This window comes from Sebastes umbrosus, chromosome 8 (assembly GCF_015220745.1).
Source record: "Sebastes umbrosus isolate fSebUmb1 chromosome 8, fSebUmb1.pri, whole genome shotgun sequence".
Lineage (NCBI taxonomy): Eukaryota > Metazoa > Chordata > Actinopteri > Perciformes > Sebastidae > Sebastes > Sebastes umbrosus.
In genome coordinates, this window is record NC_051276.1 from 13,908,780 (window position 1) to 13,931,913 (window position 23,134).

Below are 23,134 nucleotides of genomic sequence, written 5' to 3' on the forward strand. Positions count from 1 at the left end.
TATACTTGTTGTGTAAGAAAGCCAGTTATTTTTCCCACTGTACAACACATTCAGCTCACTCAGATGCTGTTAGGTATCTATGGAGTCAGATCAGTCTCAATATTAATGAATACACAGAAGGATTTACTAATGTATTTTGGGATGACTCTCCACATGAATACCTTTCAATGCACACACAAATAGTTATCGTTGTGTCCATAAAGATAAGTCACTCTAAGCATAGATTTGAGGGTATCATTTACTGTGATCACATAGTGTTACATCCATAGATATACATGATACACAATATTGTAAAACAACTTTTCAGCTATGAAATATTATTCCCTGTTTCTTAGTTTTGTAGTTGCATTGCCTTCGTTAGAACATCCAAAAGCAGCATGCTTGGTTGCTAGGTTGTCTATCAGCATGATATAGCTAAATTGTTACTTAACGCTAGTCTTAAATGCCCCTTCACTAGCAAGCATTCATAACTCAAACATATTTTATGATGAACGACAGGAGAATTATCACTTACCTGTGGAGAGAAGCTACCACACTCCATGTTGAGGTTGATCTAGGGGTTCATGTAACGTCATAGCTATATAATGCTACGTGATCACATTAAATAATACCCCTGAATCTCTGCCCTGAAAGTGAAAGAGCCATCTGATTGGCTACAGATAATTCCCTGTTGAAAAAGAATTGATCCATGTCAGTACAGTCTCAAAAAACCCACACACAAATGCAGTGAAGTTGACATACAACAAGCAGTTTGTAAATGCAGGTTCAACAGTTTGTAAATAAATGTAACAACATCCAAATATGTTTTTGATAAATTGCAAATACTTTGAAATACAAAGAAATATTTGTGTATGCATCAGAAATATATTTGTGAACCTTATTTTTTTATACGTGGATTATTTTTACATTTATATACAACAATAACTATTTTTGTGTGCATTGAAAAATATTTATTTTGAAAGAGTCACTTATATTTAAATCCCGAAATACATTTGTGAATCCTTTTGTGTGCATTCATGAATACTGAGACTGATCTGACTCCATAGGTAGTTACTGTAGCTATGGCTTTGAAACTGCGGTAGCTAATTTATTTGAGAGAAAAGATATCTTTTCACCGGAGAATGATTTGGTAACAACTAGACTGAGCTAGCAGAGCTATATTTTGTGTGAAATGTTAGGAATTTCTAAAGTTTGCTCAAGACAGCACTTTATCTCTTGTACAGAGTGAACCTAGAGGAACCTTGGTTGACTGATGTTTGTATTACACATCTGTGTGTTGTGACCGTAATGATGAATGCTGACAATACATTTATTGGCTGCTGAATGATTAAGTAACAACTAGATTGTGCTGGCACATCTGTTTGTGTAAAAGATTAGGAATTTATTAAATTTGCCCCTCTCAGATGTTACAGGGGTGGGGGGGGTTCTTGCTCATTTCTCCAAAGTTGTCCACCCCAGCTTGAGGTTAACTCTTGAGAAGGAGACATGACTTAAACAAGCATGTTGGTGTTGGATATGGTTTCTCTATATACCGGTATTATGCTTTCATTGCAAAATAGGCTCTAATTTGAAATATGGTAGACTGCTCTAGCGGATAAAAAATAGTAATGTGTTTTTTTTTTTTTTTTTAAGGTCGAGGTGTGCTTGCTCTGGAGGTTTTCAACAAAGGAGATTTTGTGCTTGAATACTGTGGTAAACTTGTCAAACAGGATCGTCTTCTTCATACAAAAAACTACAACGACACAGAAGCAGTGTTCCTGTTTGATTTCAAATGGAAAGGAAAATGTTGGCTGTAAGTAATAATAAATATGTCCTTGTTTGCAGGTGTAATTATAATTCCTTAAAATTGTTTTAGGAGATGAGCTTGAAATGGCCTGTTAACTTGAAAATATCCCAAATTCTAACAAACCATGCATGTGAATCACCAGCACATCAATACTTTAACGTACCTGTATATTGCTGTAAGCTACCTAAATTGCTCCCTCGGGTGTTGGATGAAACTTTCCCTTCTCTCTCTCCAATCTTTCTTTTTCCAAGTTTTGCATGATTTTCTTTTAACTATATCTTGCTGTGCTTAACACTGTCTAAACAAAGTAGGCAACTTGTATTCTTAACATTGCTATTCTTTTCTTTAAGTCTTGATGCATCTGTTGAGGACAAGTCACTGGGAAGGCTTGTGAATGACGACCACAAGAAGCCTAACTGCAAGATGAAAACTATTGATGTTGGTGGGATGCCACATCTTTGCTTGTTTGCCCTAAGAGATATTGCTCCAGGTGAAGAAATAACTTACAATTACGGGGATGCAGACTGGCCTTGGCGCAAACAGGTAAACTAACTTATCATGGATAACTGAATGTAGAGCAGTGATTTCACAAATGTTCTAGTTTTCCCTTGAAATGATGTGAGTAGCAGATTAATTTGTTTAATGTTAATAACAGTTGATTTTATCTTTTTCAGCAGGTACTGAATGAATCCAAATGAGCTGTGTCAAGATTGACATATTTCTTTTATCCTGCTTTTGTGTTTCCAGCAGAAATTGGCACCTGATATCAGCAAGCAGATTGCCAAAGATAGTGACGAATTTCAGGTAGGGGCCAGTATATAAAATACTACTTAAGCTCTTAGAGATTGGAAGGTATTTGTTCTCAGTGAAGTAAATAGTGGGTCTATGAGTAGGTATTGTTATCCAGTGTTTCAGTCCAAGTAGTCATGGTCTGTCAGGACTTCTCTTGTCCATATATAGTACCTCTTAGAATAGTTTGTGTATTTGGAACAACCCCAAAAGTATTGATAGACTGACATACTGGTGACCAAAGGTTTGACATGGATGAACGTCCCGGATTAGGATTGAGTGGCATGTGTATATGTGTCAAGAAAGACCCCAAAAGTAGTGATACACTGGCGTACTGGTGACCAAAGGTTTTATGTGGATGTCCCTGGTTAGGTATGAGTAGTTGGAATTGTTCCATAAAGTGACAAGAAGGGAGCCTCCTACATCCCCACACACTGAATCGGTTCAAATTGTAGCATGTTATTGTGTCATGACATCTGAGCTGTACAGTATCATGATTGGTTTTCATTTTATCCTATTTTTGTGTTTCCAGCAGAAAATGTCACCGGATGTCAGCGAGCAGATTGCCAAAGATAGTGACGAATTTCAGGTAGGGGCCAGTATATAAAATACTACTTAAGCTCTTAGAGATTGGAAGGTATTTGTTCTCAGTGAAGTATATAGTGGGTCTATGAGTAGGTATTGTTATCCAGTGTTTCAGTCCAAGTAGTCATGGTCTGTCAGGACTTCTCTTATCCATATATAATACCTCTTAGAATAGTTTGTGTGTTTGGAACAACCCCAAAAGTATTGATAGACTGACATACTGGTGACCAAAGGTTTGACATGGATGAACGTCCCCGATTAGGATTGAGTAGCGTGTGTATATGTGTCAAGAAAGACCCCAAAAGTAGTGATACACTGGCGTACTGGTGACCAAAGGTTTTATGTGGATGTCCCTAGTTATGGAATGAGTAGTTGGAATTGTTCCATAAAGTGACAAGAAGGGAGCCTCCTACATCCCCACACACTGAATCGGTTCAAATTGTAGCATCTTCTTGTGTCATGACATCTGAGCTGTACAGTATCATGATTGGTTTTCATTTTATCCTATTTTTGTGTTTCCAGCAGAAAATGTCACCGGATGTCAGCGAGCAGATTGCCAAAGATAGTGACGAATTTCAGGTAGGGGCCAGTATATAAAATACTACTTAAGCTCTTAGAGATTGGAAGGTATTTGTTCTCAGTGAAGTATATAGTGGGTCTATGAGTAGGTATTGTTATCCAGTGTTTCAGTCCAAGTAGTCATGGTCTGTCAGGACTTCTCTTGTCCATATATAGTACCTCTTAGAATAGTTTGTGTATTTGGAACAACCCCAAAAGTATTGATAGACTGACATACTGGTGACCAAAGGTTTGACATGGATGAACGTCCCCGATTAGGATTGAGTGGCATGTGTATATGTGTCAAGAAAGACCCCAAAAGTAGTGATACACTGGCGTACTGGTGACCAAAGGTTTTATGTGGATGTCCCTGGTTAGGTATGAGTAGTTGGAATTGTTCCATAAAGTGACAAGAAGGGAGCCTCCTACATCCCCACACACTGAATCGGTTCAAATTGTAGCATGTTATTGTGTCATGACATCTGAGCTGTACAGTATCATGATTGGTTTTCATTTTATCCTATTTTTGTGTTTCCAGCAGAAAATGTCACCGGATGTCAGCGAGCAGATTGCCAAAGATAGTGACGAATTTCAGGTAGGGGCCAGTATATAAAATACTACTTAAGCTCTTAGAGATTGGAAGGTATTTGTTCTCAGTGAAGTATATAGTGGGTCTATGAGTAGGTATTGTTATCCAGTGTTTCAGTCCAAGTAGTCATGGTCTGTCAGGACTTCTCTTGTCCATATATAGTACCTCTTAGAATAGTTTGTGTGTTTGGAACAACCCCAAAAGTATTGATAGACTGACATACTGGTGACCAAAGGTTTGACATGGATGAACGTCCCCGATTAGGATTGAGTAGCGTGTGTATATGTGTCAAGAAAGACCCCAAAAGTAGTGATACACTGGCATACTGGTGACCAAAGGTTTTATGTGGATGTCCCTGGTTAGGTATGAGTAGTTGGAATTGTTCCCTAATGTGACAAGAAGGGAGCCTCCTACATCCCCACAAACTGAATCGGTTCAAATTGTAGCATCTTCTTGTGTCATGACATCTGAGCTGTACAGTATCATGATTGGTTTTCATTTTATCCTATTTTTGTGTTTCCAGCAGAAAATGTCACCGGATGTCAGCGAGCAGATTGCCAAAGATAGTGACGAATTTCAGGTAGGGGCCAGTATATAAAATACTACTTAAGCTCTTAGAGATTGGAAGGTATTTGTTCTCAGTGAAGTATATAGTGGGTCTATGAGTAGGTATTGTTATCCAGTGTTTCAGTCCAAGTAGTCATGGTCTGTCAGGACTTCTCTTTGTCCATATATAGTACCTCTTAGAATAGTTTGTGTGTTTGGAACAACCCCAAAAGTATTGATAGACTGACATACTGGTGACCAAAGGTTTGACATGGATGAACGTCCCCGATTAGGATTGAGTAGCGTGTGTATATGTGTCAAGAAAGACCCCAAAAGTAGTGATACACTGGCGTACTGGTGACCAAAGGTTTTATGTGGATGTCCCTGGTTAGGTATGAGTAGTTGGAATTGTTCCATAAAGTGACAAGAAGGGAGCCTCCTACATCCCCACACACTGAATCGGTTCAAATTGTAGCATCTTCTTGTGCCATGACATCTGAGCTGTACAGTATCATGATTGGTTTTCATTTTATCCTATTTTTGTGTTTCCAGCAGAAAATGTCACCGGATGTCAGCGAGCAGATTGCCAAAGATAGTGACGAATTTCAGGTAGGGGCCAGTATATAAAATACTACTTAAGCTCTTAGAGATTGGAAGGTATTTGTTCTCAGTGAAGTATATAATGGGTCTATGAGTAGGTATTGTTATCCAGTGTTTCAGTCCAAGTAGTCATGGTCTGTCAGGACTTCTCTTGTCCATATATAGTACCTCTTAGAATAGTTTGTGTGTTTAGAACAATCCCAAAAGTATTGATAGACTGACATACTGGTGACCAAAGGTTTGACATGGATGAACGTCCCCGATTAGGATTGAGTAGCGTGTATATATGTGTCAAGAAAGACCCCAAAAGTAGTGATACACTGGCGTACTGGTGACCAAAGGTTTTATGTGGATGTCCCTGGTTAGGTATGAGTAGTTGGAATTGTTCCATAAAGTGACAAGAAGGGAGCCTCCTACATCCCCACACACTGAATCGGTTCAAATTGTAGCATGTTCTTGTGTCATGACATCTGAGCTGTACAGTATCATGATTGGTTTTCATTTTATCCTATTTTTGTGTTTCCAGCAGAAAATGTCACCGGATGTCAGCGAGCAGATTGCCAAAGATAGTGACGAATTTCAGGTAGGGGCCAGTATATAAAATACTACTTAAGCTCTTAGAGATTGGAAGGTATTTGTTCTCAGTGAAGTATATAGTGGGTCTATGAGTAGGTATTGTTATCCAGTGTTTCAGTCCAAGTAGTCATGGTCTGTCAGGACTTCTCTTGTCCATATATAGTACCTCTTAGAATAGTTTGTGTGTTTGGAACAATCCCAAAAGTATTGATAGACTGACATACTGGTGACCAAAGGTTTGACATGGATGAACGTCCCCGATTAGGATTGAGTAGCGTGTGTATATGTGTCAAGAAAGACCCCAAAAGTAGTGATACACTGGCGTATTGGTGACCAAAGGTTTTATGTGGATGTCCCTGGTTAGGTATGAGTAGTTGGAATTGTTCCATAAAGTGACAAGAAGGGAGCCTCCTACATCCCCACACACTGAATCGGTTCAAATTGTAGCATCTTCTTGTGTCATGACATCTGAGCTGTACAGTATCATGATTGGTTTTCATTTTATCCTATTTTTGTGTTTCCAGCAGAAAATGTCACCGGATGTCAGCGAGCAGATTGCCAAAGATAGTGACGAATTTCAGGTAGGGGCCAGTATATAAAATACTACTTAAGCTCTTAGAGATTGGAAGGTATTTGTTCTCAGTGAAGTATATAGTGGGTCTATGAGTAGGTATTGTTATCCAGTGTTTCAGTCCAAGTAGTCATGGTCTGTCAGGACTTCTCTTTGTCCATATATAGTACCTCTTAGAATAGTTTGTGTGTTTGGAACAACCCCAAAAGTATTGATAGACTGACATACTGGTGACCAAAGGTTTGACATGGATGAACGTCCCCGATTAGGATTGAGTAGCGTGTGTATATGTGTCAAGAAAGACCCCAAAAGTAGTGATACACTGGCGTACTGGTGACCAAAGGTTTTATGTGGATGTCCCTGGTTAGGTATGAGTAGTTGGAATTGTTCCATAAAGTGACAAGAAGGGAGCCTCCTACATCCCCACACACTGAATCGGTTCAAATTGTAGCATCTTCTTGTGTCATGACATCTGAGCTGTACAGTATCATGATTGGTTTTCATTTTATCCTAATTTTGTGTTTCCTGCAGAAAATGTCACCGGATGTCAGCGAGCAGATTGCCAAAGATAGTGACGAATTTCAGGTAGGGGCCAGTATATAAAATACTACTTAAGCTCTTAGAGATTGGAAGGTATTTGTTCTCAGTGAAGTATATAGTGGGTCTATGAGTAGGTATTGTTATCCAGTGTTTCAGTCCAAGTAGTCATGGTCTGTCAGGACTTCTCTTGTCCATATATAATACCTCTTAGAATAGTTTGTGTGTTTGGAACAACCCCAAAAGTATTGATAGACTGACATACTGGTGACCAAAGGTTTGACATGGATGAACGTCCCCGATTAGGATTGAGTAGCGTGTGTATATGTGTCAAGAAAGACCCCAAAAGTAGTGATACACTGGCGTACTGGTGACCAAAGGTTTTATGTGGATGTCCCTGGTTAGGTATGAGTAGTTGGAATTGTTCCATAAAGTGACAAGAAGGGAGCCTCCTACATCCCCACACACTGAATCGGTTCAAATTGTAGCATCTTCTTGTGTCATGACATCTGAGCTGTACAGTATCATGATTGGTTTTCATTTTATCCTATTTTTGTGTTTCCAGCAGAAAATGTCACCGGATGTCAGCGAGCAGATTGCCAAAGATAGTGACGAATTTCAGGTAGGGGCCAGTATATAAAATACTACTTAAGCTCTTAGAGATTGGAAGGTATTTGTTCTCAGTGAAGTAAATAGTGGGTCTATGAGTAGGTATTGTTATCCAGTGTTTCAGTCCAAGTAGTCATGGTCTGTCAGGACTTCTCTTGTCCATATATAGTACCTCTTAGAATAGTTTGTGTGTTTGGAACAATCCCAAAAGTATTGATAGACTGACATACTGGTGACCAAAGGTTTGACATGGATGAACGTCCCCGATTAGGATTGAGTAGCGTGTGTATATGTGTCAAGAAAGACCCCAAAAGTAGTGATACACTGGCGTACTGGTAATCAAAGGTTTTATGTGGATGTCCCTGGTTAGACATGAGTAGTTGGAATTGTTCCATAAAGTGACAAGAAGGGAGCCTCCTACATCCCCACACACTGAATCGGTTCAAATTGTAGCATCTTCTTGTGTCATGACATCTGAGCTGTACAGTATCATGATTGGTTTTCATTTTATCCTATTTTTGTGTTTCCAGCAGAAAATGTCACCGGATGTCAGCGAGCAGATTGCCAAAGATAGTGACGAATTTCAGGTAGGGGCCAGTATATAAAATACTACTTAAGCTCTTAGAGATTGGAAGGTATTTGTTCTCAGTGAAGTATATAGTGGGTCTATGAGTAGGTATTGTTATCCAGTGTTTCAGTCCAAGTAGTCATGGTCTGTCAGGACTTCTCTTGTCCATATATAGTACCTCTTAGAATAGTTTGTGTGTTTGGAACAACCCCAAAAGTATTGATAGACTGACATACTGGTGACCAAAGGTTTGACATGGATGAACGTCCCCGATTAGGATTGAGTAGCGTGTGTATATGTGTCAAGAAAGACCCCAAAAGTAGTGATACACTGGCATACTGGTGACCAAAGGTTTTATGTGGATGTCCCTGGTTAGGTATGAGTAGTTGGAATTGTTCCCTAATGTGACAAGAAGGGAGCCTCCTACATCCCCACAAACTGAATCATTCAAAATTGTAGCATCTTCTTGTGCCATATATATATATATATATATATATCTTAATTTTTTCTCTTTTAGCTGTCATCTGGTCCTTTTGATGCATCTCTCATGGCTGATGATATCAATATCTACAGCAGCACTCCAGTGGCACATAATGTAATCGCTTTATTTTATATATATATATATATATATACTATATATATTATGTAATTACACTATTGCTAATTTTTGGGCTGTGAAATGTTGCAATTCAAGGTTGAATTCACCAACTTTCTTTGCTTTAGTCATTACAGTCTCGCATGACCAAATTGAGACAGCACCATGAGGAATGCTTCAATCGTTACGAAATTGCAGAGGAGGAACGAAATGCTAAAGAAAGACAACACACCATGAATCTGTTAAAGCGTGCACAACTGGTTCAACAACTGGCAGAACTGGATGTGCATGTGAGTAATATATCATCTCGCAGAATTGAATTCTCACTCAATGCAATGCAGTCGAAGCATAAAGGTGTGTTCTTCAACTGGCGGCCTGTGGGCTAGATACCGCCCGCAATATTTTTTTTTACTTGTCTTCTGATTAATTCCCATAAACTGGAGAAAACTTTTCACCCATTATATTTAATCTGTATGCACTATTGAGACGGAGAGTGCTACAATGACTGAAGGTCAATAGTGCGCAGGGTCAGAGAAAAATGTCCTGCCTGCTGTCTCCTGCTGCGCAGGGGGCTAGCTCACAATCCACAACAAAATGTTATCTTGCTAACTTAGACATTAGTAAGAGTAAGGCAATGATGAATTAATTAATGTTTTTTTCCAAATGACCATTGGTCTAACGTTGCTATAAGTTTTGTTCTTGCTCTGGAGCCAAATATCTTGTTTTCTTTCATCGACACTTTCTTAGCTTTTGACATGCCTTTCTTTCTTTTCATCAGCTGAATTCACAATCCCCATTGGAGGCGCACTCTTGGCAGGTATGTTTACAACTTCAGACTGGGGTGAGGTTTAACACTCCATGATCATTGACACGCTCTGCGTACATCAGGCATTATAACACTGATAGGAGTGCAAGTTTTATTTATTGAAATTGAATACTGCACATAATAAGTTGGGTTTTCTTTTTAGTCACCAGTGTCATCAGATACCTCATCCCAGGATGAACCAACAATGACCAGTGACCCATTGGAAGATGGAGAGCCAGCAACAAAAACACAGGTAACACTGCAAGGCTTGCTACATTTAAACAATGGTCCATTATTTCTTTTTCAACAGTATAAGTAGATTCATTGTGGATAATATCAGTATTACCATTTGGCATCATTAATTAAACCATCATGTATCCATTCATTTTCATGATGGTCTTCAAAAATACACCCCATATATAGTTTGTTTGTTCATTTCGAGAATATTATATTATCCCTTATCATCATAATAGGGAATGGAATTTGTCAGAAATCACATCCCCAAAACATCATTATAATTTCAGATCCTTTTCAATCATACCAGTGATACTTTTTAAGCTCTATATTATCTGTATTGTTTTATATAAGGTCAAAAATGCATGTAAATGAACATATTTTTGGCAAGTTATTTGTACTGAATGGAATGCTCCTATCTTTCCTTTTTCTTTTTTCAATTTTTAGACAAGAGCTCCTCTTACATGTGCTACAACATCATCAGCTTGTCAAAGGTCTGGGAATCGTTCAGTGGATGACTTAAAAAGGGCGTCGTCAAGACAAAGACAGGTATCTTCCTGCAGTCTAATAACGGTAAGACATTCACATTTCAGTAGTCATCAACTACTCCCAAAATGTGGTTGAGTAGACAATTAATTTGGAGATATATCACATTTTTTTCACCCAATAACAATGCTCAATTCTCGTCATAAAGGTCTCAAATGCAATAAGTAATGGGTTAGGTTAGGTGGTACCAACCTTGGGGTGGATGAAATAGCAGAGTCCTGGTTTGGCTCTGAGAGGCTATTTACAAATGAGCTGTGATCTGATTGGACTAAATCCCCAGTAGGATATTTTGAGCTGGAAATACTGTTTGACTGCAGTGACAACGTGTGTGCTTTATTGCAGGGATAGGTTAGTGGGAGCCTGTTCTTCTCTAAATTCCTTTAAATTCTGTTTATTTAATGTTTCTAAATACGAGATTCAGCATCTCAGACCAAAACAAATGTGCGCCACCACCACCATGGCTCAGCGGCAGCAGTCTCTTGTTCATCCTGTACACAACATAGTACACAGTGCACCACTGGGCTGATGAACGAGTGAGAGCTACAGTTCAGCTACAGACTCTCGTTCAGTAAAACAGTAGCACAGTACAGCTAAGAGAGGTTGTCAGTCAGTGGTTGTGTACCATAGACCATAGACTATTAACATACATTTTACATTTTAGAGACTTGTCAACAACTACCCACAACACCCCCAGCTGCATACAGTATCTGCTGTAGATGCATCGCCATTGCTTTATTACTGCACTGTGCTAAAACCATAGATAAACGAGTAGTCTACAATGATAGACAGTGTCAACTTGTGGTTTTTATAGTAAACATTTCTGTGAAACCCCTAAATGACAGTAGTGTACATTTGATGTATATGTGAAGTTCTTAATTGTGTGGCTTTTCATTAAATAAACTTGGATAAATTGAACCTTATACACCATATCCCTCAGCTAACAGATAATGTTCTTATAATAAAAGTTCAATGCATCAACACAGTGCATTGTACTAAGTTAAGTAAATGATGACCTAGGTTACTAAACAGAATCTCTGACTTTTTTTCTTTTTCTTTTTTTCAAGCCTACTTCATATAAGGAAACATCCCCTGATGAGTCCGATTACACTGACTATAGTGATCCTGACTTTGCCCCGGACTCTGAAACAGGAAGTTCCTCTGAAACAGGAAGTTCCTCTGAGCCTAATGAAGACACACCACTGTATCCAGTTGCAAAAAAGCCCCTGCCCTCTCTGCGATATCCCCTTTTATCTCTAGAAAAACAAGATATTGAAGCAGAAAGCCCAGTAAAAAGAAATACAGCAGTCAGCCCTAAGAACACAAACTTGGACACTCCAAGGAAGAAAAAGATCTCATCCCCCAGTCCACTAAAGAACAACTCAAACACTCCAAAGAAAAGCAGAATCGAACAAGTTTCTAACTCAATCCAAGTATTGCCTCACTCAAATTCTGAAACTCGTCGAGTATATAACAAGAAGAACTACTGTCTCTATTGCCTCCAGCCCAGATCAAAAATTGCACGACACCTGGAAGGTGTACATGGGAATGTACCAGATGTTGCCATAGCATTTCAATATCCAAAGAATTCAAAAGAGAGACGCAAAAGGTTAAACCTTCTCAGACGCCGTGGAAACTTTGCCCACAATGCCAAAGTTGTGAGGGAGGGAGCTGGAGAGCTGCAGGCCTGCTGCAGACCACACAAGCTTAGACGTGCCATTGATTTTATTCATTGCTTTCATTGTCAAGGACTCTATGCCAAAAAGACATTGTGGAGGCACATGAAAATCTGCCCAGCGAAGACAGAAACTGGTGATGAATCCAGCTCGGCGAGGACGCGAGTTCGATCCAAATGTGCCCTTAAAACTGCCATTGTGCGTGATGTTGGCGAGGGCTTGAAGAGTGTGATTTCCTGCATGAACTTTGATGAGGTCACTCAGATTATCCAGAATGACCAACTTCTCTTGCAGTTTGGACAACACCTGTTTGATCTAAACGGGTCAAGAAAGAACAGACATGACTACATAAGGCAAAGACTTCGAGAACTTGGGCGACTACTTCTAGTGGCTCAGAAGAATACTCCTATCCGGAAGGCAGAGGAACTCATCAATCCTGCAAATTGCAATCATGTGATATCTGCAGTGAGAGAGTTGGCTGGGTACAACCCAGAGAACAACACATTCCGCGCACCTTCCTTAAGCCTAAAAATTGGCAACAGTCTGGGTATAATCTCTGAGCTTATAGAAAGTGATAACTTGTCCACAGTCAACAGAGACTGGAGCCTTGTGCAATTTGCTCAAGAATTCAAAACCATTACAAAATTCAGATGGAAGGGATTAATTACAGGAGGCGCAACAACTACTCTGAGAGAGTCAAAGTGGAATGCACCACAGATTCTACCTTTCACTGAAGACGTCAAACGTTTGGACTCTCACATGGAAAATGTTAAACTCATTGCTGATAGAATGCTGAGACTGTGTCCCTCTGCAAACAACTATGCAGCACTTGCCAAAGTGACACTTGCTCAGCTAATCGTTTTCAACAGAAGAAGAGAAGGAGAGGTGTCAAGAATGGAGTTGGCCACTTTTGAAGCAAGGAAAAAGTCCGAACTCAATGAGGACATGGCCGTATGTCTTACCCCACTTGAGAACAAGATGTGTGATTTCTTCACCAGAGTAGAAATCAGGGGAAAACGAGGAAGAGGAGTCCCTGTGCTCCTAAAACCATCAATGGTCTCAGCTATGGAGCTCCTAGCTGGCACTCGTGAGGTGTGCGGAGTCTCCAAAGAGAACATCTACATGTTCGGTAGACCAGGAGCATTATCAGCTTACAAAGGAGGAGAATGCATCAAAAAGTTTGCAAGGGAGAGTGGTGCCAAACATCCCGAGGTCTTAACCTCAACAAGGCTCCGAAAGCACATAGCAACAATGTCTCAGGTACTTAATCTTCAAGAAAATGAAGCAGACCAATTTGCAGACTTTCTGGGTCATGACATTCGCGTACACAGACAGTACTACCGCCTGCCCCAGGGAACCCTTCAGCTCGCCAAAATGAGCAAAGTGCTTTTGGCAGTGGAGAAGGGGACTCTCTCACAGTATAAAGGTCAAACCCTTGATGACATCGAGATTGACCCTGAAGGTATGGATATACTGTATGAGTGTATATTGGTATATTATAGTTCAGATGCTGGGGCAACCCATGGTTATTGTCTCATGAGAAATGCATCATCAGTACTTGTTATAGCAGTACGGTACCCTTTATGCTGTGTTTGGTAATTTAAGTCTAGACATAAAGAACCATATCAACCTAACAAACTGTACATTTGCATTTCTCCAAATTGAAACAGATTAAGTATTGTTCCCATTTTTTCCCCATAGAAGATGTTGTGTATGTTCATGTTATGTATAACATTTATATACCAAATTATTTTGATTATTGTGCAACTGCAATAATGTGGGCAATCCATTCAGAATAGACATGTTGGATTTCTACAATTGCTGGGGCTGTACCTTTTTTTCTCTTCTCATATTTTCTCTTCAGAAAAAGTTGATTCCTCACAAGATCAGGATGTGTCAAGTGATGAGGATGAGCCGGATGAGTCGTCCACTGAGGCAACAAGTGAAGACGACCATGAGGCAACAGGTGAAGATGACCATGAGGAAACAGGCGAAGACGACCATGAGGCAACAGGCGAAGACGACCATGAGGCAACAGGCGAAGATGACCATGAGGCAAAAGGCGAAGGCAGCCATGAGGCACCAGAGACTACATCTCGTCTTCCGACCACTTCTTCCAGAGCTCCTCTCAATAAAGGTAGGAAAATATTGTTTTGGCTTGGGTTAGGTCTTCTTTAACGGGAGAAAGTTGGTATCTGCGACTAGTTGCTCCCTGGTTCCTCCTGCTTGATCAACCTTTTTTTTGGGAGATACATCATTTACAGACGGTAAATATACACCTGGTCCTACACCGGAATAATACTTAGCCCTTACAGAGGCTACTAAATGATAAATGGGCATACTAAAAACATACTGATCACTAATATCTGATCACTGATATGACAGATTAGGATGAATAGGATTAATAATGTATCCTTACCTAGTGACAGTAATGTGTTCAGTACAATCCAGTTTTAGCCTAAAGAAGGGCATTATGCCAGATTCTGCACCGCAGTCATATGGATGACCTTGGTGACGTCCTTGCACTTTGAACAGTAGTGCTAAAAGGTGGTCGAGGCAGATGGCCGCCCACCCTGGTTCTGCCCAAGATTTCTACCCGTTTTTTCTTGCAACTGTTGCACCAGTGCATGCTCATGGGGGATCTGTTGTTGGGTCTCTGTAAATAATACGTATAAGTAAGTTCTAGAGCTGCTCTATATGAAAAAGGTCTTGAGACAACTTCTGTTATGATTTGACACTATATAAAAGTGAATTGAACTGAAAAAGAAAGCAGAGGTTGTGAACTTTGTTTTGGGTAGATTACAAAAAATGCTTTGAGTAATGCGATATTGACACCCCCTCTCTCTTTTCTTCACAGACAACCGAGGTAACTCCAGACGTAAGTGGGAAGACAATGAGGTACGTGCAGTTGAAAGACACATGATGCGCTTCATCCACAAATGCAAGCTACCTCAAAAGAATGACTGCATACAGTGTATCAACGCGGAACCTTATGCGCTGAAAGACAGAAACTGGACTGGAGTGAAAAATTATGTCAGAAATCGAATCACTGCCTTAAAGAGAAAGGCTTGTGCTCAGGAATAGCTATTGGTGCTTTTCAATTCAATGTCAACTTATGCATTTTGCTCATTGCTCTTGTTTAGGGTCTCCTGTTATATTGATGTTTTTCTTCTCTCCTTCAATAATGCCTATTTTAACATACTGTAGATTAAAGGGACTGTTTGTAACTTTTTAAGCATATAAATGAACAGGGTCGGGACACATGCGCGCTCGCACATGCACGCTCGCACATGCACGCTCACGTGTGGCCAGAGCCTCGTCTCCTCTGCTTGCCTTCACTCAGACACACCGCGCGCGTCCTCGTTGTCTCGCTCCATCTCTAGACGTGAATGCGTGCTCACTCCACACTGCAGAAGAGTTAGTTTAGCTCTGAGAATATCTAGTGAATGTCCAATGGACGTTTGTGCTGAAATAACTGCTGCAGCTCCTCCAGACCAACAGAGGTTTCCTGTGCCTTGTGAAGTGACGGAGTTCCGCAGATAGACATGTTATCGCCTCCGACCGGGTGCCGGTGTCTCCCTGCAGGTACAGTCGGGAGACACCGGCACCCGGTCAGGGAGGCGATAACATGTCTATCTGCGGAGCTCCGTCACCGACACGCTTTTCCTGCTCAGTCTCCGGTGTCTCCCTCTGTAGAGGGAGACACCGGGGGCTGAGGCAGGAAAAGCCAACATTAGGATCAGCATTGATTCATGGAGAGACCTTCGTCTGGTCAGCTAACATTACTGCCAAGCAGCTGAAATATAGAGTGATATTGTGCTTTTAGCTGACGTGTGTCGCCTCACTGTTTTGAGCGATGCTCGTTCATGTCTATTTAGAGCGAGCAAGCGCGAGCAACAGGACGCTGACTTTAGTTGACTTAACGGACACAGGTGTCGCTGTTAACAAGCATTTATGAAAGTTACAAATAGTCCCTTTAACGGTGCAATTGGGTTCTAAATATTTTGGAATCACGTTTTCTTTGGGCGCTCTGCAGAAATGTAAGTCTGGTTGAACCATTGTTTTATCAAATCATTGTTTTGTCCGCCAGGTACTAAACAGTATATTTTTTTTCAATTTTAATTTTTGTAAAGAGGACTTACATGATGTTCATGTATTTGAGCTTTGGGTTGTTTGTACACGATGTTCATGTATTTGAGCTGTGGCATGTTTGTACATGATGTTCATGTATTGTGTTACTAAAACACAAGTTAACAGCAAACAGAAGTCTTGTTTATTTACATGCAGATTTTCATTGTGGTGCTACTATGACTGACATATTCAGTTTGCCTCTTAATCAGCTTTAATACCCAGCGTTTACTGTAGAAATTTGTTGAAACAACTGTTGTGGTTGGGCACACCTGGGTTGGCGTAACTACATAAGACATGTAGGTATGGGAAGGATTGGCCAGTACTTTAGCCATCATCCTTCTCTTTGCCAGCCGTCTTAATCAGTTTTGCAGGGATGCACTGATACCCGTAGTGTGATTGTTATTCATGATATCTGATATCAATATTATTTACAGTTGGGTTCAGAGACAATATCAGCAGGTTGCATCTGAAAGACTGAATTCCAAGCTTGCAAGAATTTAAACCCAAAATGAGAACACTGACTTGATGCTAAGTTATACATGTATTATTACAGTAAAAGCTGAGGCCTTTGGGAATTGTCTGTGGTGCCGGGAGAGGGTGTCGGCCAGGTCTGTAGCGGGAGGCGGCGGGGATACGTCCAGTCCATTTGTGTTTTAGTCAAGCCAGAGGAGGGTGTTGGACAAGTCCGTAGCATGGGTTGCAGTCTCCAAATCTGCAATTTTGACTGGTGTTTCTGATTCTGATGTCTTGACTGTAGAATCTGGATTGATGATTCAGTGTGTCAACAAGCTGTTCATCTTGGTTTATATAGTAGTGTGAAAATCCTTCCTTCCTTTTCAGCAATTTGCTGTTATAGTTGGAGGCAGCCAGAACAGTTATAAGAGGAGGAGGATAACTCTCTCTCTCACACTTTAACCATTGACATTTTCCCAAAGACAAAAGAAAAAGCAAAATCTTCCTTCAGTATGAGGTCATTTAGGGCTTACGTTGATTGAGTTTAATGTGGGTTTTTTTCATGATATCTCAGGAGCTACTCAAGAACAGTGTTACTCGATCAAAGGATGGATTTCATATTCACATAACATGTTTTCCTTACTAAACATAGCTTAAAATACATGCAGATAATCACATGTGACATGTGTCCCCAATTGGAAATTAAGGCACCCAAAGGTGACTTTTATCAGTCTGTGTATTTGTGTATAGCTGAAGACCCCAAATGTGACATTTAAATTATTTGTCCCCAATCGCAAGGTAAAATAACTGATTGAACAAAAGTTCTTTTAAATTAAAATCTCAACCGATTTTAATAATCTGGGCACTCAAAAAATTACTTTGTACATTCCAGAATCTCTCTAAACCATTCAGAAAGGGGTGACCCCTTAGTGGGGGTATTAAAATGTCCGCCCCCAATTGTGACTTAAGCGTGTATGTGTGTGTGTGTGTGTGTGTGTTCATGATCCTCAGCGACTGTCTTTTTGCCTGTGCAAATCTCCAGGGCCCCATGTATGTGTGTGCGTGTGTGTGCATGTGTGTGTGTGTGTCAGTTAATTGTACTTGTAGATGAACAAATTATGTCAGTGGTACCAAGTCACTTAATAGTAGAGAGTTAAGTGAGTTGTGTTTCTGAGGTTCTGCTATAATCACTATCAGATGTCTGGGTGGAGGAGAGGGACAGAGGGAAAGAGAAAGAGACCTAGTGTGTGTGTGTGTGTGTGTGTGTAAATGAGAATGAACAAAGAAGGAAGGAATGGAAGAAAGACGGATAGACAGAGAAAGAAAAATTATATGGCTGCCGTATGTGCATGACAAAGAATGCTGATATAGTACATACTTCTGATCAGGCTGTTGTCATACGCCTTTAGTAGCTATATCTACGAAAAGTAATTAACACTGTAGTAACACTGTAATTTTTATAAATCTCACAAAATCAATGTAATCCATGTAATGGTGAACCAAGAAGTATAAAGAGAGACAAACGCCTTGTAGGGAAGAAGTCGGGGTGGATGGGTGGGTCAAAAAACGTTCGACCAGTAGACCGCTGTTTGTACCCCGTATGAAACCAGAAGTCAATGTAGATTTATTTGTCACATAACTTCTGTACTTAAGTTACGCCACTTCTGGTGTTATTTTAACAAAAATCACAATCTTTTCCCAAACCTAACTAAGTAGTTTTGTTTGCTTAAACCTAACCAAGTTGTTTCCTGTGAGGACAGAAATGTATTTTGAAAAATCTGGAGTGGAAATTGACACGTGTGCCACCTGTTGCTGGACATTTGTAGAAAAATGCACAAAGAATTAGGAATAACTTGTATCATATGAACTGTTGTATGAGGATATGTTATGATTAGGGCTGTCCCGAATACAATTTGTTGAGCTTCGAAGCTTACATACTTGTATATAAATACAAAAAACATTTTTATTATCAAAGCTTTCGAATAGTGATTTGGAGGTCAAATACCATGGCAACGGTCGAAGCTTTGATGCAGTACTAGTTATGATATATGTGCTTATATTATGCCAACAAAATGCATGCACTCATTCACAAAACTTCAACTTTATTGTCTGTCAACTTAAACCTGATTATTTTGGTGCATCTCTCTACATTGTAAGATCTTTAGCGTTTCTACACTGTAAAAAGTTTCGCCCCAACTACAGTAGTGCATTTCAGGTGTGACGTGATGTGATTTGCAGTGTCGGTGCTGAAACAAGTATGTCAAACAGATTTTTTTAGCCTGGTTGTCCAACATCTTTAAGTTTAATTTGACACATTCTGACTGCTCAGTATCCCAATATTGAGATGAAGTACATCTGATCATTTTATAGTGGCGAGTTACAGTTGAATACCGTTCATTACTCCACTGCTGATTGGCGTCACCAGCCTGAATCTAGAAACTTGTGGGTGGCATGTTTAGTTTTGCTGCATATAAAGGTGTGTTGCAGCAATTGAGTGTGCAGGCTCTACTTGTATTCAGCGAGGCCGTGTCCTAATCATTGTCAGATGGTGGACAGAGTCCTCACGTCTGGAGCCATTTACGAGGCCTGCGGCCGCCTGGAGGGGGAGAGGTGGGAGGAAATCCACCCAACGAGGCCGTCCTTTGTTGTCTGAGAACTTGTGAGATGGAAAATGGGGAGCAAATGATGGAGAATTAGTGGTCAGCTAACAGATTTTATATGACAAACTAATGTTTTATTGAGGCTCTAGCGATGTTAAGATGTTTGTGTTGGATTATTATTTCAGTTTGAAGTGGCTCATATGATGATTGTTGAGGGGAAAAAGCACTTGTTATTGCACATTGTATTCATCGCCTTTCACACCAACTCTTGAGCTGCATCAGATGTGGGTTGTATTTTGATGTAAAAGGTTTATCCAGCAAAGACTGCAGTTCAATTAATAACGTGTCCTATTATTAAGTTATTAAACAAAGTGGTTTATGTGATGAATTTCCTTTTGCATAAGAATGAAAGAGAATTTCAATAATACAAATTTAAAATTTAAAATTCAAAAGATTGCTTACAAATGAAAAAAGTGTAAGAGCTAATAAGGAGATATATGAATAACTTAGACTGTGATGTGACCCGCTTCTTCCACATGACAATGACTTGACTCATGAATATCATTCGTCATGAGGTTTGGTGAAAACAAAAAGTCAGCTTTGTGTTGAGAAACGTGGTTTGAACAGCAGCCTTCGGTGTAAAAGGAGGATTACACTGTTTCCTTGAACACTAACTCTTGTTCATACTTGGCTCGTGTAGTGGGAATATTTTCCTTTGCCAGCGATGTTATTGCTCTAGAATTGTAAATGTTCTGCTGCCAGGAACTTGACTCAGCTACATATGTTGTTTGACATCTTGTCATTTAACAAACTGGCAAAAAATTGCTTAGAAATGAGGCACACGCTTATAAAATAGTAAAACAATCCATTTGGCCAAAATTCCTATTCTGTTTTAAGATTTAATAAGCTCAGACTGGCACAGACAAATGTGAGCTGGGGCTCTGTTGGGGTGAACTTAAACTCAACAGAGGTAGGTGATGGATGTCAAATAAAATATAAATGGAATATTCAGCATGCAGCTGGTAAAACAACGAATGCTTTAAAAGATTGACTAAAAATAGCTCGTGTTAAAATACCCACAGTGTGGAGAGTTTTTGAGATATTTCCAAACACTTTAATGTACTTCCAAGAAGTGTGAAGACTTACATACTGTATGTTTGGGTAGGTTTCTGCGTCTTGCTGCTATTACATCTATGCCGTTCTTCTTACTCCTGCAAAGTGCATATTATTTATGTGTGTATTTAAGTGTGTTAATGGCTGACTTTGCACAAGATACATTTCCCACACAGTATTATTTTCCACAGTGAGTGTTGTCTTCACAGCTCTTTTGGCAGGGATGCCACTGTGCCATTCGGATCTCAGGAGCAGATTCCAAACCTTTTCCTGACCCTCTGCAAATGTATGTAATTAAGCAATGAAAACTTGTTTGAGCTGCGTAGCCGGGCCTTCTGCTGCAGGAAATTAAGGATAATCTGGAGGCTGTGGACGCTATTTGTTGCCACAAGGCGTTCTCAAGGTGAAGTGGCTTCCCTTCAAGATTGGTTTTGATCCCGTATGAATTAGTTTTGCGTGTTTCTGCCCTGACCGTGCCCTTCTTGTTACCTCTGTGTTGTTTTCTTGTCTGCTTGTGTGTCTGCTGTCTGCTTTTTATCTCCGCCAGGCGTGAGCCTTTGGAGGAGATTATGTGTTCGGTTGTGTGTGTGTGCGTGTCTGTCTGTCCACGGCTAGTCTTGCTACTACTGAACCCACCAGCCTAATATTGTTTGTGCTCATTTGTGACTGTTTGTTCAAGGACCTCTCATGATTCACACTTTTTGAAAAACATATTTTATTGAGTGTTTTATACCGTCATTGACTGCTGACTGCTCTTAACCAGCCAGTAGGGGCCGCAAGTGATCAACAACTGCTTCAGTCAGATTTGCATGCCTAGGTAAGTCCAGTAGTATTCCTGATCTATTTTCCCATCAACATTGATGCATATCGTGGCTCAATGGGGCAGTTCTTAGTGTGTGTGCATAGCAAGTGTGTGTGATTGATCGAGAGAGAGACGGACAGGTGTTGGCGATCGGTGCAGAGGGAAAGGCTAGCAGTGAAGTTGTCTAGTGGCAGTAAATGTACAGTGTAGGTTACAGTGTGCCCATGAAAAACACTGCAAAAGCACTCCTTTATACCTAAGAAGTCCCCGTGTCTTGCTTCCCAGCTGCTGGACAAAAGTGAAGGAGAGTCTGTGGGATTACAAACCGGTCTCTGGACAGAGCCAGAGAGCAGCACAGTCTGCTCCACCCAGGTTACAAAATGTAGATAAACATATTTATTCAGTGCCTTTTTTATTTGGCATCAAGCTCGCATTTATGCGCATATTGTCAAAACAATGGACTTCATGTTGAAAACGCTTCAGGTCGCAGTTATGTAACAAGCTCTATAATCTCTAAGTCTCTGCCATCGGTTCCTAAGGAATGCAGGTACACTATGTACTGTATATTGTCGTTGCATACAAATTAATTCAAACTGTACAATTTAACCTCCATTAAACAATGGAATACGTGTTGAAATAGCCTGTCAGAAAATATAATTAGTGACATGTGGGCCTAATGTCTAATTTTGTGGCGTTATGTATCGTGCAGTTTTTGCTTTGGTTGAAAGAAAATTCTCCCCAACATTTCAGCTCAATTTATTTTTAAGAAAAACATTTACGGGAAAAAATAATAGTAAGAACTATTCCTAATACATACAGCAGTTTTCTACAAAATCAATTTAAGCTATGCTGGAAAATCTATAACCTACAATCCATACTGCATTTCACAAATTGATTTATGTGAAATACAGTATACATTTTATTGATTTTTTCTTTATTTATGTAAACATTGCTTGTGATAAACACATTAGCCTTTAATTCATCTAATCATACCAGACAAAACACTACTTCCTTTAACAATAACATGTGCAAGCCATGGGCAGGCTGCTGATTTACTGGTTAATTTACGGGTACTGGCACATTACTTGTAAACGTATACATCTCTAATTATTGGCCATAGTCACATTATTATGTCCATGTAAACATAGCTGCTGTTCAACTGCTAAGTGATCTCTAAAAAGAGCAGCAAAAACATCACAGCAAGCTAACAAAACACAATTTTCCTCAGTTTTGTAGTTATGCTATGATTCACAGTATCACATATTTAGATTTCCCTTCTCTCTACTCTCTTTCTCCACATTCTTGGGGATTTAGTCAGACTGGGTTGCAGGTAAGGAGGGCCTCACATATTGGATGTTATAAAAGAGCAGTGAGTGGGTCGACTGTATGGAAGTAAGCAAAGGGCTCTGTAGCAGCAGCATGGTGCATCAATCCTTAAAAATGTTTACAGCTGTCCATCATAAAGGTCAGTGTTGAATTTAATGTTCACTTTTAAAACCGCACTTGCACCGCATTGGGTACGATTTTCTTGTGTCGGACTTTAACTTCAGTCCAGGAAGTTCAACAGTAGATGCTATTTTCGGTTGGAAAACGTTTCACTTTCTCACTGATTTGAGACGCGAGAGCTTGATTCCCCAGATTTCCTCAGGAGCAGCATGTGATATCATGGTGGATCCGCTTTGCTGTGGTGTCAAGTCCCTGTGTGTTTGTTGTTTTTGTGCAATAAAAGAGGAGACAGAGAAGAGAGTTATCGACTGGTAGGATAATTGTTGGCGTGCCTCAGGTTTCAACTGTTTTGATCTTCCAAACGTGTAAGTCCATCCATCAACCTGTTCTCTTGCAAGTTAAGGCCCTACGTCACAGCTCAT

The 23,134-nt window shown here is 40.0% G+C and overlaps 2 protein-coding genes across 2 annotated transcripts in view; both read left to right on the forward strand.

Annotated features, from left to right (window-relative positions):
* The window catches only part of bmpr1ba (bone morphogenetic protein receptor, type IBa), a 109,856-nt gene that overhangs the window by 19,352 nt on the left and 67,370 nt on the right, over positions 1–23,134 (forward strand). The gene's annotated exons all lie outside the window — the stretch shown is intronic.
* Positions 13,104–15,397, forward strand: LOC119493061. The gene is made up of 3 exons (XM_037778074.1): positions 13,104–13,629; positions 14,032–14,304; positions 15,025–15,397. The coding sequence occupies exons 1-3, from the start codon at positions 13,113–13,115 to the stop codon at positions 15,249–15,251; spliced, it is 1,017 nt and encodes a 338-aa protein (XP_037634002.1). The 5' UTR covers positions 13,104–13,112; the 3' UTR covers positions 15,252–15,397.

Coding starts and splice junctions, on each gene's coding strand:
- LOC119493061 (XM_037778074.1), top strand. CDS start 13,113: ATGGCCGTATGTCTTACCCCACTTGAGAACAAGATGTGTGATTTCTTC. Junction 13,630..14,031: donor CATCGAGATTGACCCTGAAG/GTATGGATATAC, acceptor TTTTCTCTTCAG/AAAAAGTTGATTCCTCACAA. Junction 14,305..15,024: donor CAGAGCTCCTCTCAATAAAG/GTAGGAAAATAT, acceptor TTTTCTTCACAG/ACAACCGAGGTAACTCCAGA.